We start from the raw sequence: 18,649 nt of genomic DNA on the forward strand, positions 1-18,649 counted from the left end.
AAACTTTCCTATAAACTCACCAAGAGATTTTCTTCCTGTTTTACTGACTGTAATTGTGTGGTGCATGATATCACTTAGCAAGGATAGAGTTAATATGACTGGCTTAGCATGACCAATCATGATTCACCACCTGAGACTGGCAGAGGCCAAGTTGCCCTGAAGCACATGAGCACTTCAAAGACGGTGGACAAAGCCAGAATTCTATTAGTCAGGAGGAAGATGATGAGCTATGGAGCAGGTACTCAACACTGTCTGCTGTGACCTCCTGTCCCTCCTAATACAACCATGCTTTTGTTAGTTTTGTTTTCAGTGTCAGGTCTACTAAGTGGTAATTGATGGTTTATGCTACCATCTTACACCTCTCTTCATTAGCTGTCAAGGATTATCTAACCATAATAATTTTAGGCTATAATCACATGGTTCATTGTGGGAATCACTTTTGTAGTTATTCAAAGGGGGTCCATGCTGTCTATTAAAGTAATCCATAAGAATTGCCATAGCATTGCAAAGGGAAAAAATGCGTTTTGCTCTTCTTTCACCCAGAATTTCAAACTACTTCATCAGCTAATTACTATTAGCTCAGCAAAATATTTCTTGTCCAAAGTTGTGGTCTTCATTTAAAATTACCTCAGTGCAAAATTCCCCACAGACATAATGAGAGTCCTAGATTTAAAAATGTTTTATTAATTGTTTTACTTCACACAAATCTCCTTCTGCTTTAACTCCTAACTTGTTCTTGTAATTTTTAAGTTTATTGTTTCTCAGTTCTATTTTTGTCATCTGGACTGATGACAAAAAATAGAAAATAACCTGAGAATTGACAACATATTAAGATATCGTATTATCATAAAATCCTCTTGCCAATAGTCTATGTGAAGTTTTTTATTCTACATCCTTTGGTTCACTTTAGCCTGCTCATCAGTCAATTCAATCAAGTAATTGGACTAATTATTTTCAAACAATTAATAGAATCTACTTCTTACATTGACTTCTGTAGAATGATCACTTGATATCAGTAAATTTTGTAATTCCATTTCTATAATTGAGTGAGTAACCATTCTGCTTTACTGGCATTTAGAGGAGATTTGTACTTTGGTCATTGCTGAGGTGTTTGCAGAAGACTCTGGGTGCTTCACCTGTACCGCGAGCAACAAATATGGCACAGTGTCAAGCATCGCACAACTCGACGTAAGAGGTAAGGGCCCTTGAAATGCCAGAACAATTTAGACCATGACTTTGAATATGAGTAGGGAATGTTTGCATTATCCTTCTTTACTGGTTTTCTTATGAAGCTAGCTTGGTTCTCCTAAAAGAAATTTGAATTATCAAGGAAAATGTTCGTAAACAATTCCAATTTTTTCAATTTCTTATTGTACTTATGACCACCACCACCATCCATTATCCTACTGTTATCTATTCTGTTCCCTAAGAAAACATCTCCTTGGTCTTATATAAACTTTGAATATTCTTTCCAAAATGGTACTTAGATTTTTAGTTTAGTTTTTTCCTGTATCTGCACCATTTTTTAATGCCCCAGATTATGGTCATTGTTTTTGACAAGCATTCTCCCATTAGCATACTCATCTGGTTTGGACACATGCCCCCAGCTCACAGTTATAATCTTATCTCAGTCTTATTGAGTGAGGCTAACAGCTCAGGTCCTGTTGTTGTCCTTTCAGGAAATGAAGACCTCAGAAATAATGGGTCTCTTCACCCAGCCAACTCCACCACCAACCTGGCTGTTATTGAGCAACAGCCATCCCCACCCAACCCAGAGCCTCCTTCTGTGGAACAACCCCCTAAACCCAAACTTGAAGGGGTTCTAGTAAACCATAATGAGCCCCGGTCCAGCTCGAGGATTGGGCTCCGTGTGCACTTCAACCTGCCTGAAGATGACAAAGGAAGTGAAGCATCTTCTGAGGGTGGCGTGGTGACCACCAACCAGACAAGGCCTGATTCTTTCCCAGAGAGATTCAATGGACAGGCAGCAAAAATCCCTGAGCCTTCTTCACCTGTCAAAGAACCCCCTCCAGTTCTGGCCAAACCCAAACTGTAAGTAAGAAGTAGAATGGATGACCCAGGGTGCCTGTGAGCTTCTCTGAATGTACCCTTAAAAATAATGGTGCTGAAAAAGGGAATTATGAAATGAGTAAATACACTTTATTTTTTTTTAATGTTTATTTCTGAGAGCGAGAAAAACAGAACACAAGCAGGGGAGGGGCAGAGAGAGAGAGGGAGACACAGAATCTGAAGCAGGCTCCAGGCTCTGGGCTGTCAGCACAGAGACCAACGGGGCTCTAACCCACCAGCCGTGAGATCATGACCTGAGCTGAAGACAGCTTAACAGACTGAGCCACCCAGACACCCTGAGAAAATACACTTTAAATGCTTTGCAAACCATAAATCCTTACATCAATGTTAGTGTACTATCACTACCATCCTTACTGTCAAATATTCTACCTTTGAGAAATGTTACACCTAATGTTACCCCTAAACTAGCTGATAAAGATGTTTGTCTAATGTTAGAGGGCTCCAGCTGAAGCACTTCTACACTCTTTTTATAAACCCTTTCTTGCATCTAATATCCCTTATGGTCTGTAATTTTATTCTTACCTTTCCCATTTCTGCTTCAACTAAAGCGTTTGTAGTCACTATGGAAAACATATTTAGTACTTGTTCTTTGCTAAAGAACAATCCATATGGCTGGATATGCTGTAGTGACCACAGTAGGTTTTGTATAAATATAATGGGGATGAAAGAATGGAGGAGTCATGATCTTCAGACTCCCATTGGGGACTGATACGCTGTTGCCCTAACCCCCGAGAGAGCCTCCAGTGGAGCCATGCTGCAATGTTTAATGCTTATCCATTATAAAGCAAACACAGAACATGATACTGCTCCTATGTTCTTTTTGATCCACACGTCAAAATTATAAAAATTATATTTATAATTACATAATCCTTTAAACGTCAACATTAAAACTTATACGAACAGTGCTCCCCTCATGAGTTTCTCTGTGCAAAACACAAGATGTTCATTGGAAGCAGGTCATGTTTAGTTTTATATTCTTCTCACTACCACATGAGGCAAAATTCTGAGCATGAAATTAAATGTTATGAAGCATGCCTCTTGGAAAATCACATCCAAAAATGTTTCTGTCCCCTGAAAGTTCTACTGGTCACAGGAAATAGGAATTCACTGAAACAAAAAGAGGGAATGGGTTATTGTAGAGAAATAGGCAAGAATGGGAAACAAAAGGCAGCCTGGAGAATCCCTGCCTGGAGAAGGATAACCCAAGCCTCTGTCCACCACTCACTCTCTGTCTTGAGCACCTCCTTGCTTCTTTGCATATCCTCTCCAATCCTCTCTTTGGAGACTCATCAATTCATACCTGGCCCATCATGGCATGTCCCATTCTACAATTTATGTCAAGTTCTACTGCTAATTAAATTGTTCATAGCAGTTCAATTCCAAATACCAGCTGATCCAGCCTAATCAGGTGCAAAGGATTTATGTTTGGAGAAAAGAGTCAAATGGATGGAATCAGAACTGTGAAGGGCAGCAGGGTGGGGAGTGGGGGAATTTTTCAGAAAAGGGAGTTTTGGGAACAGGTAACCCAAAACAATTTCCTTGGGGATTGCCTTTTTTGTAGGATCTCCTCTTACCCGGAGACTGTTCAGGGGCTATTAGGTATGTCAGTTAGGACTAGGTGTAGGTTCATGTTGCAGAAACCCCAAACAAATGGTGGGTTACATACATGAGGGTTTTTCCTCTTAAATTTTTTTTTTAATTTTTTAAAATGTTTTATTTATTTTTGACAGAAAGAGAGACAGAGACAGAGCATGAGGGGGGGAGGGGGCAGAGAGAGAGGGAGACACAGAATCTGAAGCAGGCTCCAGGCTCCGAGCTGTCAGCACAGAGCCTGACATGGGGCTCCAACTCACAGACCGCGAGATCATGACCTGAGCTGAAGTCAGACGCTCAACTGACTGAGCCACCCAGGCACCCCGAGGGTTTTTCTCTTAAATAAAGGAATTAGATGAACAGTCTAGGGCTGTTACAGTGGTTCCATAGTCATTGATAACCCAGTCTCCTGTCTTCTGCTCTGCCACCTTCAGCACTGGCTTCTTCTCCAGATCCCTTCATGGTCCAGGGTGGCTGATAGTGTAGTCATCACATCTGATTTCAAGCTGCAAGAAGGGCAAATGGGTGAAGTCCTGATGTCAAACTTCTTTCAAGGAACCTTCTTAGGTCTTACCCAAAATCTTGTGCTTGCATTTCATTGGCCAGAACTCAGTTACATGGTGTACTAGCTGAAAAAGAGACTAGGAAGTGTAGTCCTTGGCTGCATATATTGCCTCTTTGAATAAAATCAAGCTCTTTTGCAAAGGGAAGAATTAAGTAGTCAGTCAGCAGTATCTGATACATGAGACTTTCAATAAATATAATAATTTTTTCTACTAAGTTATATAGTAACACCCTCTATAAATCAAGTCCTGAGTGCTATATGATTCTTTAATCTTTTTTGCCTTCCTTTTCTCTTAATTGTGTGTGAGGCTTATATTCATAGAGGTATGAATATATATGTTCATGTGCACATGCACACACACACAAGTCCTCTCTATATCTATGTGTCTACAATATTTTCTTACTGGTTTTGACTTCTTTGGTTTTAATCTTTTAGGTTTTGCAATAAAATGTATCGACTCTGAATAATCTTGAGGATACAATTTTCTGTTTGTTCCTTCAATTTGCCATCATACAGGAAATAGACATAATTCCTACAGATATTAAAACTGGAAAATAAAGAGAAACTGTCATTTTTAAACACTGTATCTTCAAAGCCTAAATAACTCAGACTTTGAAATTTTCGACTTGAATTCAAGCTCTCTAGAGCAGTGATTCTTCATACTGGCTACACTCTAGATAAAGTGTGGAGCTTTTTTTCTTTAAATTTTTTTTTAACGTTTATTTATTTTTGAGACAGAGAGAGACAGAGCATGAACGGGGGAGGGGCAGAGAGAGAGGGAGACACAGAATTGGAAGCAGGCTCCAGGCTCTGAGCCATCAGCTCAGAGCCCGACGCGGGGCTCGAGCTCACGGACCGCGAGATCACGACCTGAGCTGAAGTCGGACGCCCAACCGACTGAGCCACCCAGGCGCCCCATAAATGTGGAGCTTTTAAAAAATATTTATGCCTTCCATCCCGACTAAATCAGAATACCTCCACAGACTATTTTAATGTTCAGCCAGTTTGGAAACTACTGACCCAAAGTTGGAAAGTCTGAGTTACAACCTTTTATCATTCCACCCCACCCCATACACACATCCCACCACACTCAGGAAACAACAATAATTAACATTTAAAGTGAGTAAAATGTCAGACAAATATCAGAATGTACTGGAAAAGCCTATGTTTGGAAGACAACTGTTTTTTTAAAGCAGTGGTTCTCAGCCCCGGTTTCATGTAAGAACCACCTAGAGCCTTGCTATTCACAGCACTGGCATCACCTGGGAGCTTGATAGAAATGCGGACTCTCAGGTCCCTCTCCAGCCTTGAATCAGAAGCTGGGTGTGGGGGCAAGGAGGGCAGAATCTGTGTTTCAACAAGCCCTCCAGAGGCTTCTGAGGCTCACTAAAGTTTAAGATAAGAACAACTGACCTACATTTAAAAAGATGGGGCGCCTGGGTGGCGCAGTCGGTTAAGCGTCCGACTTCAGCCAGGTCACGATCTCGCGGTCCGCGAGTTCGAGCCCCGCGTCGGGCTCTGGCCTGATGGCTCGGAGCCTGGAGCCTGTTTCCGATTCTGTGTCTCCCTCTCTCTCTGCCCCTCCCCCGTTCATGCTCTGTCTCTCTCTGTCCCAAAAATAAATAAACGTTGGAAAAAAAATTTTTTTAAATAAATAAATAAAAAGATAATAATAACTAGGCCTGGATCTTTTCCCCGGCCGATTGACCCTCTGAGCAATGGTGTCTAAATCATTGAGGTTTGTTTGTCTCTTGGTGATTCTCTTGGTGATTCTCCCAGCTTGGTTGCCACTGGTAAAAACACAGCTAAAAGCCAATTGCAGAGACATATTTACTCAGAATTAGTTATCCTAATCAGTGATGTGCTGGCAAATGTTTTAACAACAGATGAAGACGGGAAAGCCCTGATTTCTAGCGTTTGCCAATTCTCTCCCACCATGTTCTATTTCAGGCTGCTAAAGCAAGGTCATTGAACTGGGAATTGGAATGAGATGTGCACAATCTGCTCTCCAGAATAATCGAGAGCCAGCTCCGTCCAGCACACACTGCCTGAAATTTTTGTTGCCAAAATTGCTTTCAAAAGTACTTGATACAGTATCCCAAGTTTTTTGTTGTTGTTGTTGTTTAGTCATTAAGCCTTTTTATCTCAGCAGTTCAAAACCCCTAAGAAATTCTTTTGTATCCCAGAAACCACAACACGAAGCATTCTTACAAATCTGAAACTCTAATCTTCATTCTTACAAATCTTGAAATTGATACATATAGTTCAGAAACTAAAGAATAGCCATCATTTATTGGTTACTTCTATGTTTTAGGTGCTTTATCAATTCTCACAACAATGTTGAGATATTATTTATTCCTGTTTTATTTATGAGGGAATCGGGGTCAGAAAAAATGTAGAAACTCCCCAAAGCCACACAGATAATGAGTGGCAGAGCCAGGATTAGGACCTAAGTCTGTCTGTCTGCAGAAACCATATTCTTGAACATTGTGTTTAAATTATTTTGTGGCAAAGAGAAGATATTTACAGGTAACCCAAGAGAGCTGATAGATCTGCTTGGGTACAAGAAAGCTTGATGTCAGCTTGAAAGCTAATAAAAGAAAGCTTGGGTATAAACCTGACTTCAGAAATCCTCATTAGCAACAACAAAAGAGCAGCTGAGCATATAGCAATTACGACAGGTTGTTACTCTGAATTAGAGATGTTACTCAGGATTTTAGAACTAGTAGCCATTGTAATTAATTTTCCCTTCCTTTATTCTTTCATTGAACTTTGTACCTTCATTATTAAAGCAGTAGATAAGTTCCACATGTTATCTGTAAATAACCAGTGGTTATTTACGTTATATGTATGTAGAGTAAGATTTTTGAGCCCTGAATAGCTCATACTATCTTGGGCATATTTATATCTCCTAAAGTGCCTAGCAAAGTAAACACAGAAAATTCAATAAACATTCATTGAATAATGGAATTGACACCTGATGTAATGAATAAGCTAATCCAAATAGCTGTTTTAAATCCCTTCTGAAACAAGACCTTAAATAAAATGAGAAAAAGAAACCCCATTCAAACAAAAAGAGACATTATTCTCAAATGAATTCTTCCCAAAACATAGATAATCAAAACAATTTGACAGTGTATCTCACATATCATTATGTTTAAGGTTTGTGGCCCTCTATAACCCAATATACTGAATTGAATGATAAAGGCTAACATGCCATTGGAAGTCTTATTTAAAGTGAAAAGCTGGGGGAACCTGGGTGGCCAAGTTGGTTAAGCATCTGACTTCGGCTCAGGTCATGATCTCATAGCTCGTGGGTTCGAGACCCACCTTGGGCTCTGCACTGACAGCTCAGAGCCCCAAGCCCGCTTTGGATCTGCCCCTCTCCTGATCATGCTCCATCTCTCAACAATAAATAAATGTTAAAAAAAATTTTTTTAGTAAATAAAGTGAAAATCTGGTTCTTAGTTTTTATTCAATGGGAACAAAAAGAAAATAAGAATCAATCAACACCAAATGCCTTCCTGCCCCTTTTTATCATCATCATCTTTCTGAGATTACTTACTTGTCAGATACTACTTTTTCTATTTCTGTAACCACAATAAAATATTTCTGCAATATCATAAGGCTAAAATCTACTTAGACTACTCTATGCAGAGATGTCCTGAAAACCATATAGCATTATCTTCAGACTATAGCAATCACAGAATGTGACCTGACAAATATGATATCTATTAAAAATGTAAAGATTTTTGTATTTTCATGCCATTGGGAAAATTAACACTAACAGAAACAATATTAATTGTATATATTTTATATTTTCTAAGGATAATCTAACAAAGATATTTCTGCTTCTCTTGATTGCCTGAATCATCTATGATGAAACGGAAAGGTTTAATTAATTTTTAATTATATTGCTTTATTCTCTCAGCTTATATACTCACTTCTAAAAAGGAGAGAGGGAAGTTACTGTGCCAAGTGGCTAATGTTTCTGCATTCTTAGTTTAACTCAAAACAAGAATTTTCATAGATGAACAAAGGATTGCACAGTATGTAGCATCTAACAGCAGATGGGACTCTGTTTTGTGAAGTTACTTTTCCATATATCGTGTATCAGAAATGTTAATGAAAAGAAGGAAAAAGGTCTTAAACTCCAATAATTAAAAAAAAACAAGGTTTGGAGAACCTCCTGGTTCAACTTTATTGCTGTTGGTATTGACTTTCCTCACGGTAGGAAAATACAGAACCTTTCATTTTTAATAGATCTCATGTTCAGCAGATCACCTTCTATGTTCCAGAACATAGAACATAAAATCCGAAGAACATAAAATCATGGTGGACTTGGGACACCAAAGTCTCCTTTGTGGATCTTCCTATGGTTACTCGCTCAAGAGTCAATTCTTCTAACCAGCAGTTTAGCAGTCCTGATGGCTCTATGCATATATAATTTTTAGAGATTTTCATTTTCCGTTTTTTTCTTAAAAAATAATTAACCATTTTGTTAAGATAGACTAAATAGACTGTGAGACCTAAGTCAAATCATATAATGTTTCTGTGGCTCAGCTTCCTATAAAAGAAGAAAGTACTCCCGGCTTGATCTTCTTTGTCCTCTTAGGAACAAGACAAGGCTAAGGCAATGTTTATTTTTAGGGTGGCCATATAATCTACTGTTAAAACCATGCTATTTTTGAGAGTAAAAGAGCACTATTAATGATTATGCCAGGAAAACAGGCATAAACCAAGGCTGCCCAGGATGTATCGGGTCATATGGTCACCTTATCTATGATGCTTTGTTGTCAAGAGAGGATGAGAAACACCAAGACACATCCTGTGGCTTTATTAAGGTTTGTTTTAAAATGAGGCAAAATGAAGAATACAACACATTCAGTTACTTACATCAGTGTGTAGCTCACTGCCTTCTGTCCCAAAGCTGAGATACAGCCTGCTCCTATCAGAAGTTTAGGCACTCCTAACAGAGGACCATTGTTTCTATTTCTTCTTTCTGATTTGTAAGCATTCTAAAATTGGGCTGCTATGTTGCAGGGTCACAACACAGAGATTACAATGTGAATGAAGCCTTTTGGAGTTGTGCATTGTGGTGGTTCTTTCCCTTCTTAGAATAAAACAGATTTAGAAAGGAGAAACAACTCGCAAGGAACTGATTAGCTTATTTCTGGCAACTCTGGTTCTGAATCAGCATAAAGTTGTAAACAGCCTGTCTATGCATTTTCTGATGGGTGAAGCCAATGGTGACAGATTTCCCTTCTCTTTCCCTATTCTTGTGTGCAGTGATTCCAGCCAGCTACAACAGCTTCACAACCAAGTCTTACTGGAACAACAGCAGTTGCAAAACCCGTCTCCTTCATCTCCTAAGGAGTTTCCTTTCAACATGAGTGTTTTGAACTCCACTGCTTCCCCGGCGGTGACAATGTCCAGCAAGCAGGTGAAGCCCCCTTCATCACAGACTTTCAGCTTGGCCCGGCCAAAGCATTTCTTCCCCTCTACAAATACCACCGCAGCAACTGTGTCCCCTTCCAGCTCTCCAGTGTTCACCCTGAGCAGCACTCCTCAAACCATTCAGAGGACAGTGAGCAAAGAAAGCCTCTTAGTTTCTCACCCCTCCGTGCAAACCAAACCTCTAGGAGGAGTTTCCATCCAAAACGAGCCACCCCCTCCAGCTCCAATAGAGCCAGCACAGCCGCCACTCACATTTGCCATCTCCAGTGGAAACCAGTTTCAGCCCCGCTGTGTTTCCCCAGCTCCCGTCTCTCCCACCAGCCGGATTCAGAACCCAGTGGCTTTCCTCAGCTCCGTTCTGCCTTCTCTCCCTGCCATCCCACCCACCAATGCCATGGGGCTGCCTAGAAGTGCACCATCCGTGTAAGTGTCATTAAGCTTTCTGATGTAAACGATGTCACTAAAGAAAGGATTTATGCATACAATAGCTTGGTCTGGGACAGGACTCTCATTTAGTGGATTCCCAGATAGTCCTATCTCTTAGACACTAAATGGATATTGAACACCTTAGAACAAAGGGCATGATTACTTTGAATAATTTTTAACAATTTAAGTATTGAAAACACCTCTACAAACACAGATTCTCTGTGCAGTGCTCAACTTTTGTACACAAGATGCCCTCCATAAGTGCCTGATGACTCGTAGTGTCTGATTGCCATTTCAGCCACTCTGATTTCTAGGCTTTTGGACACAGGCCAGGGTTTTTCATGGGTATGTCTGGTGTGAATTTATTTTACAGGCCATCGCAGGGACTAATGAAGAAAAATACAAAGTCTCCCCAACCACTGAATGATGATTACATTCGTGAAACTAAGAACGCAGTGATTCTGGACTTGGGGAAAAAAATGAATTTCAATGATGTCAGATCACACCAGCAGGTAAGATTGTCGAGCTCAAATGGTTTATTGGAATTTCATCATAAGAAATATAATTTCACTTAATTCAGTCCTTGGATGGTCAGGTCACCAGACCTCAGTGAGGCTGACCCTGCAGTCTTAGAAGGTAGAGCATCGGTTAACCAATGGTCATATAGGAAAGTCATCCACATAGATCTATAGTTCTTGATTACCCCAGTAGTTAACTCAATTTAACTGTTTATATGTGTTTATGTAGAATGGAATATGTCAAAGAAGGAGAGAGACTAGATAGTCTGTTGGCCATGCCAGCAATCCTTAGCTCAGTATTGGCAAATACCATCACATCTTTGAAATATTTCAATATATAAGATGATCTAGACTTAAAAGAGCTCTGGAACTTCATGGTGTCCTTTATCGGACTCCTACAGTCTAATGTGCTAGAGGTCTGCTCACCCGTTCCCTTCATTCTTCACATTAGGTTGAATCATGTGAAATAGACATTAGTCAATATCCTGTAGTTCAACCCGTACAACTCCTTGCTTACTAGTAAGTGCTCACACTGAAGGAGCAAAAGGAAAGCCATAGGTGAGCATCAGATAAAAGAACAATAGACTATTTTGTTACCTGAGCCATTTATTTTTACATTTTATATCATGGTTAATTTTTAAATGTAGGTTTATATTTTAATAACCTAATTCTTGGTTTATTTCCCAAGGTGGGAACTAATCAAATCTATTTTGAAATATAACATAAGATTTCAGTCAAAACTATATGCCAAATATTGTGGAATTTGTGGCATAAGTGATCCCTGGAAACAAGGCTCCAGATTTCCCCGACCATATGCTGTTTTCTTTAGTGTTTCTGTCTTTTACCTCTAGTGGAGCCGTGGATATATAGCATTTTACAATTGTGCTATATGTTGGGCAATTTTTACTAAGTAGATTCTCTTGCAAATGTACTGCTTAAAATCCTTTTAAAATTGACTTTAAACTATTGAATTGAAGAAGAATATTTAAGTTTGTTATAATTGAGTATGCTTCTCGCATATTATTCCGCCGAACTACATATGTTTCTGGGAGGCAACTATTCTTCTCTTCCATCTTCTAGATGGAGAAACGGAGGCACAGTTGTCAAATTGTCAGTGGCAGAACTATAACTAGAGCCCTAGTCTCCAGGACACGTCACATTTTCCCTGAAACTCTGCAACCTTTTTCAGTTTTATGACAATTACCTTTAAGTCTCATAAATGTTGCTCTGTCTGACACAGATTTGCTTTCCTATAATACTGTCATCACATTTGGGTTGTTAATCCTTCGAAGTGTCACTGAAATCAGAGCTGTGTTCAGCCTATGTCTTTTACAACTCAGGGAGCAATTAGAACCCTGTAAAAATGATAACAGGCCAGCACACAACCTGTTTGATTTTACTTTTTTAGTTACTCTGTAGGTAGATCCATGCTAATCCACCACCCAACTCATGGCAAAGTAGGTTTTTCTCCTAATTACCTGAAATGTAAGTAACGTGTAAATACAAACTTCTACGAGTTGAGTGTCATAAACCCAACAGAACTCATTATTAAACTTCCATCATGAAATAACCTCAGGGCTAATATCAGAAACGGTTTCAAAAAGCATCTTACTACTGAATATCTGTGACATGCATCAGTGTTCTTCTGAGAATCATTACTCTGAGAATTGCTTTGGTGGTTTAGTTACAGAATTGGTCCTAGACTGAGTTCTATGCCATGGATAAGAAAACCAAGCTGCATAAATGCAATTCAGGAAACTAAGGTTCTAAGATGGAAAGCTTGCATTAGGTTGGTAGATTTTGATTCACAGCAAGTTTTGGGGAATAAAATGACGACCACTTTATAATACTGTCATTGTTGCCTTGGGAAATGATGGTGAAGATGTGAATATTGTCTGCAATGTACCGTGGCCTGCTGGCTAGGGTTAAGAAAATATGCTTAGGAAGGTGGAAACCAATCATAAAGAAACACTTGCATATTGATAGCCATCTATATCCACAGTCTGGGGACCTATAATCAAAATGATCAGTTTTTCTCCTTCCCATATTAGCCTACATATATGAGGGGGGAAGCAAATGATTTCTTCTGAAGCATATGCGTTTGTTTTATTTTGCTTTGAAAACTTTTAGGTCCAGAAATCTGGACTCTCAGGCCCTACTTTATTCCTAGCAAATGAAGAATAGCAAGTATTTGTGTGGTCTAGAATTATCACATTAGGCTGAGCATGAAAATACATCTTAAGTCCTAAACAATGAGTACTGACTACAATTTCTTCCCCAGAACACGAACTTCTAAATTAATGTTTTAGAAAATGGGTTTTCTTTGACATATCCATGACCTTGCATTTCTCTTTGTAATATTTCAGTATTTACCTTCTTACTCATTTTATATAAAACATTTGTAAATAGCAATTAACATTTGCTGGTTGATTCCTAGAACATTGCATGATACAAAGGTGTCATCCTTTCCGATGTTCATATTTATTAAAATGTTTAGCTTTCTAAACTGACAGTGAATTTTCTTTGACTTGAGGGTAAGCCAAGAAAGGTGCCCAAGTTCTAGATTTTAGGCTGCATCATTCCTTACTTTGAAGAGTGTCATTCACCACCAGTGGATCTTCAGTGGACATCAATAAAACTTAAACGGTTTAGGTTAGCAAGGTGAATCTGAGAGGTCAAAGGAACCCAGGATCACAAAATGTAATAATGAAAGTTTCATGACCTTAATTCACACATGACTTAACATGATTTTATGCACCCAGTAAATATTTGGTGATTGTTAATTTCTAAACACACACTCGTGCACAAGTACGCACACACACGCGCGCACACACACGCACACAAACACACACACACTCTCTCTCTCTCTCTCTCAATGTCTTATTTCAACTTTCCTCCTTGACCTCATTCTGTGGAAACCTTCCCATCTCTTTTTTCTGCTACTTTCTCTTTAAAACTGTCTGTGGTTGCCAGATCCTGCAATGTATGACAAAAGAAAAAATAAGTTCCTAATTCTTGCTATGCTTTTTGTTCATTGAATCTCCTTCTTCTCTAAGCTGCTTAGTCATTTCTTCTATTTAAACCATATCTCTTTCATCTCTTTCTATGAATTCTTTATGAAAATCCCTATTTTGTGACTCTTGCTATCCATTCCTTTTCTAATAAGAATTCCACACAGCCATTGACCTCAGGTTGCTTACCTTGAGCATAATAGGACCCTGGGCTAGTGAAGTGTCCGTGGTCATCTGCCAAGGACCCATCCAGGATGCACCAGTCACAGTCTCCCTGGGAGCTAGGGTTCATAGATGTCTTAATCATTGCTGCATCCCTGTTATGTCTGGCACAGACATAGTTATGGGATTTACATTAGTTTCAGATAAGATAATGAAACTTTTGACCGTATAGAAAATTTTGGATTTGTTGCCTATCCATGGAAAGTAACTCACTTGACTATGTAGATTCTGATTATGCCTAATTGTGGATACTACCCTATGATAATAATCCATGTCAATCAATGGATTAAAAAGATGAAAACAGTGGTGCCTGGGTGGTTCAGTCGGTTGGGCATCTGACTTCAGCACAGGTCATGATCTCACAGTTTGCGGGTTCAAGCCCCTCGTCGGGCTCTGTGCTGACAGCTCGGAGCTTGGAGCCTGCTTCAGATTCTATGTCTCCCTCTCTCTCTGCCCCTCCACTGCTCATTCTCTGTCTCTCTCTCTCTCTCTCCCTCCCTCAAAAATAAACATTAAAAACTTTAGTAAAAAAGATGAAAACACACTGAAATTAAACTCTGGTGTTAACTGAATGTTAGCTTCACACAAAAAAATATTCTCTCCTTTGAGCACAGACATAACTTACAAGCAGCTAATGCAGAAACTGCTGCTTTTACTCACAAAGAGAAAACTCAAGGGAAAATGGAGAAGGCAACATAAATTCAGCCCTGGAAATTCAAAGCGTGCATCTACCAGCAGTACAGTCATTGTGCAGACAGTGCAGGAAGTACCTAAATGTAACTGAAACATATTGCTTTTGTTTGAAAATTTCTTTTTTTTTTTTTAATGTTTATTTATTTTTGAGAGAGAGAGAGAGAGAGATAGAGCATGAGCAGGGGAGGGTCAGAGAAAGAGGGAGACACAGAATGGGAAGCAGTCTCCAGGCTCTGAGCTGTCAGCACAGAGCCTGACGCGGGGCTCAAATTCACAAGCTGTGAGATCATGACCTGAGCTGAAGTCGGACGCTCAACCGACTGAGCCACTCAGGCGCCCCTGTTTACAAATTTCTTTACAAAATCTGAGTCCCGTCAGTCATAACGTGGAATGACAACCTTGATTTATGTGTGATAGGGGTAGTTGGGATACCAATTCTTGGTTGCAAAGCACTACAAAAAGACGTCAATTTCTGCTTTGGGGGTGGTATTCTTTGATACCATCTCAGATGTAAAGATTCGGTGCTTTAGCAACAAGCCACTTACCCCTGCCACACAGCTGCATGGTTTCCTTATTCCTGTTTCTGATTTCCCAAATATTTTATGAAATCTTTCATGGAAACCCTTGACCTACAGTATTCTTAGTTTGTTGCTCATTGTTAATTTATACATTTTATACCTGGTACATTAAGCAAATATGTCTAAAAAGAATTTTTTTTCTCCCAGTATCCCTTTACATTTATTCAATGGGACGGACTATTTCTTCTCCTGCTCCTGGCAATCTCAAATATAAGGCAATCTCAAAAGCAGTTTTGACTACATTTAGTTCCTATAAGCTTCTATGGTTACTTTGTTGCAAAATACAATCTTGATCTAGTAGTACAATATTCCCAGCCTACAGTTACCACTCCAATCCTTATTCAAAAATTAGAACCCACGCACAAACACCCCCATCCATACCCCACACCCAGGGACTATTACAAACGGTGAATCCAAAGACAGGAAGGGAAGTGTGGCCAACTTCTTCTCTTTTTTGCTCTCTCTTCCCCCACTTTACCAACTGCTGTCCCTGACTCCTTTACCCAGCCATGGAGAGACAAAAGTTGACCCCACAGTGGCTTTGTCTTGTATGTGGCCCACGCGTGCGTGACGGGAACCATCACAGGTCCTCCGCCTTGACACAATGCAGGAGTGAAGGTTACTCAGCCTTCAGCTTGCCCACAGACAAAAAGTTGCCTCACTCCTCACTCTGGCGCTTTTAGGCAGGAGTCAGATACTAACCCACTGTAAACAACAACAACAACAACAACAACAACAACAACAACAAAGCAAGCTCTCCAAATAGGTCCATTTAGCCTCCTTCGCTGAGCTTGAAATGAAGGCAGGAACCCTTGGGCTGGAGGTGGGGGTAGGAGATGCAGAGACAGCCCTCTCCAAAGACCTCTCCCTGGATCTTCTCCCTCCTCACTCCTTTGTATCTCCATAGTGGTGAAGAGTTTCAGTCATCTAACCTGTCTGTAAGCACCTGCTGTGAAATTTCTGGAGAATAGTTTGTCTGCCAATCCACTTGTTTTCTGACATCTAGCCCATCTTAGTGCCTCAATAAAAACTTCCAGTTAAGATCTGGTTGCGACAGTATCCTCAGTACCTAGTTATGAGTAGTATTTTTTAAATAATTCATTGAGTGTTGTTTTCATGACCTCCCAATTAGCAGTGTTGACAAAATAATAAATATATAACCAATGTAAATACATTTATGGTAAAACAAAATATTCATATTTTAGTCCTATTGCCTCTGTAGTTCCTTGGATCAAATCCATTCAAACACTTATAAATTCCACAAAATCAGGCCCCAACTTGGTAAAATCAAGTTTGGAATACATAGAGACAATGTGGTAATTATATTCTCAGTCAGACACTTAGGCCTCATATATACCATCCATTGTGTTCCTGAATGTTAGGTATAATCATAACTTACCACCATGTACAATAACACTTCTTTGGGAAAATTACTTCATACTTTCAAAATAGAATTTCAAGAATTCATCTCTCCCCATAGTAAATAACTCTGACAATATATTTAGCCAGGAAGTTACCAGCCCTTACAGCTCAGGCAGTAGAGGCTTCAGAGAAGGTTCTTTAGCTTAGAGCAAGGACTTCATTAAAACAATGGCTAGGGGCACCTGGGTGGCTCAGTTGGTTAAGTGTCCGACTCTTGATCGTAGCTCAGGTCTTGATCTCAGGGTGGTGAGTTCACACCCTGTGTTGGACTCCATGCTGGGCATAGGGAAAGAAAAAAAGAAAGAAAGAAAAAATGGCTAGAGGTGATATGGAATGGACTGGGAATTTGGGGACTTAAGTGAAATAAGATGAGAAGCCTTAGAAGGTTAAGACCTTCTTTAATAAAAGAACATGAAGTCTTGCCACCTTCACAAAAACTCTAGGGTTTTCTGAACCCTAGCATCTGTGTGTGTATGAGGTTTGAGATCTGTTTAAATGTAATTTTTAAAATAATAAAGCTCAGGACACCTGGATGGGTCAGTCAGTTAAGTGTCTGACTCGATTTTGGCTCTGTTCATGATCTCTCGGTTCTTGAGATCAAGCCCAGCGTCAGGCTCTGCATTGACAGTGCAGAGCCAACTTGGGATTCTCTCTCCATCTCTTTCTACCCCTCCCCATTCATGCACACATTCACACTCACTCTCTCTCTTTTTCAAAATAAGTAAATAAAACATTTTTTAAAAAAATAAATAAAATAATAAAAAGCTTCCATTTAACACCTCACTTTACCTCATATAGTAATCGAATAAAATGAGTCATTGGTTTTAGTCCTAAATATCCTAGAAAATAAGCAGATTTACTAAAAAGGAAAATAACATATATTTGGAAGCATAAATGCAATTCAACAAAGAAGAAATACGTATTCTTCATGTGATTTTTAAATTGGCAAGACTAAGAAATATTTCAAATTTGGGGGATCACTTAATATATTTATGGAAAATATAGTCATTGTGAAGTATTAGGTTGAATCATATAAAATTCTACATGTTGACCTACAAAAATGTCAGTTTCATATAGTTCAACCTAATAGATAGTTGGAAGCTTTAATTACTAACTTTCTAAAAGCTCCTATAATGTAGAAAATAGTCTAATACTGTTAAACCAGGTTTCTTAATACTTTTTAAACTAGGGTTCAAGTAAATAGAAGTGAACAATTTTTTACTTTAACTGGTTTGAACTACCTGATTGAAAATTAATAAGCTTAACTGGAGATTAATCATTTTCTCTATCTTGAAAGAGCTGTGGATTTGTTTTGCTTACTCAGGGTGAGATGTGGCTGAGAGAGGATTTAAAATTTGTTTCAAGAAATTGAAACCAAGAAACATTTGATTCTGTGTTTTTCCTAAGTTCCAATTCTACACAAATTCAGGTGATAATATGTATAAGACAATAATAAAAGAACATGAGTAATGTGATTTAATAGCTTGAGACTACACCTTATGGGTCCTGAACTTAATTACTCTAACATTAAGGACAGATGTACATCAGCCATGTGCTTCCATATTCTATTTCAGGAGCATCCTACTGCCATCTCCAAGGAGCTCACCTAAATTACAAAATTATGGTTAATTAGAGTCATAAGCTTAACAAAAGGTCTCACTTTCAACACAAGCCCTGGCTCTGGATTCCTCAAAGATGCATAAATGGAACAAGCGATTGCCCCCCTCCCATGTCATTCACGTATTCACTCATTCTTCATATACTCATTGAGCACGTGCCATGAGGCAGACCACTATTCCAGGTGCTGCTGATACAGTGAGAAGCAAGATAAACAAGATCTCTGCTCTTGTGGGGCTAACATTCTAATCCTTAGAGATATTTAATCACTCAATCAACAAACAAACAAGAAATATACTAGATAGCAACCAGTACTGTGTAGAGAATTAGAATGGGGAGTTAATTTAGATGAAGTGGACTGGGAAGGCTGCTTTAGGGAAGTGACATTTAAGCTTCATCGAATAAGGCAGAGAGAGGGAGTGACAGGAATTCAGGACAAGTCCTAGATTTAGGGTT

General features: G+C 39.2%; 1 protein-coding gene across 4 annotated transcripts in view; it reads left to right on the forward strand.

Moving 5' to 3' along the window:
- Nucleotides 1–18,649, forward strand: part of MYPN (myopalladin) — a 113,533-nt gene that overhangs the window by 66,908 nt on the left and 27,976 nt on the right. For all 4 annotated transcript variants that reach the window (XM_086679845.1, XM_086679846.1, XM_086679844.1 and 1 more), the window contains 4 exons: nucleotides 1,079–1,195; nucleotides 1,680–2,052; nucleotides 9,539–10,129; nucleotides 10,506–10,644. In XM_086679845.1, coding sequence (XP_086535971.1) covers nucleotides 1,079–1,195; nucleotides 1,680–2,052; nucleotides 9,539–10,129; nucleotides 10,506–10,644 — 1,220 coding nt within the window. The remainder of the gene's footprint in view (nucleotides 1–1,078; nucleotides 1,196–1,679; nucleotides 2,053–9,538; nucleotides 10,130–10,505; nucleotides 10,645–18,649) is intronic.

Source organism: Puma concolor, chromosome D2 (assembly GCF_028749965.1).
Source record: "Puma concolor isolate L17-30 chromosome D2, mPumCon1.1.hap2, whole genome shotgun sequence".
Classification (NCBI taxonomy): Eukaryota; Metazoa; Chordata; class Mammalia; order Carnivora; family Felidae; genus Puma; species Puma concolor.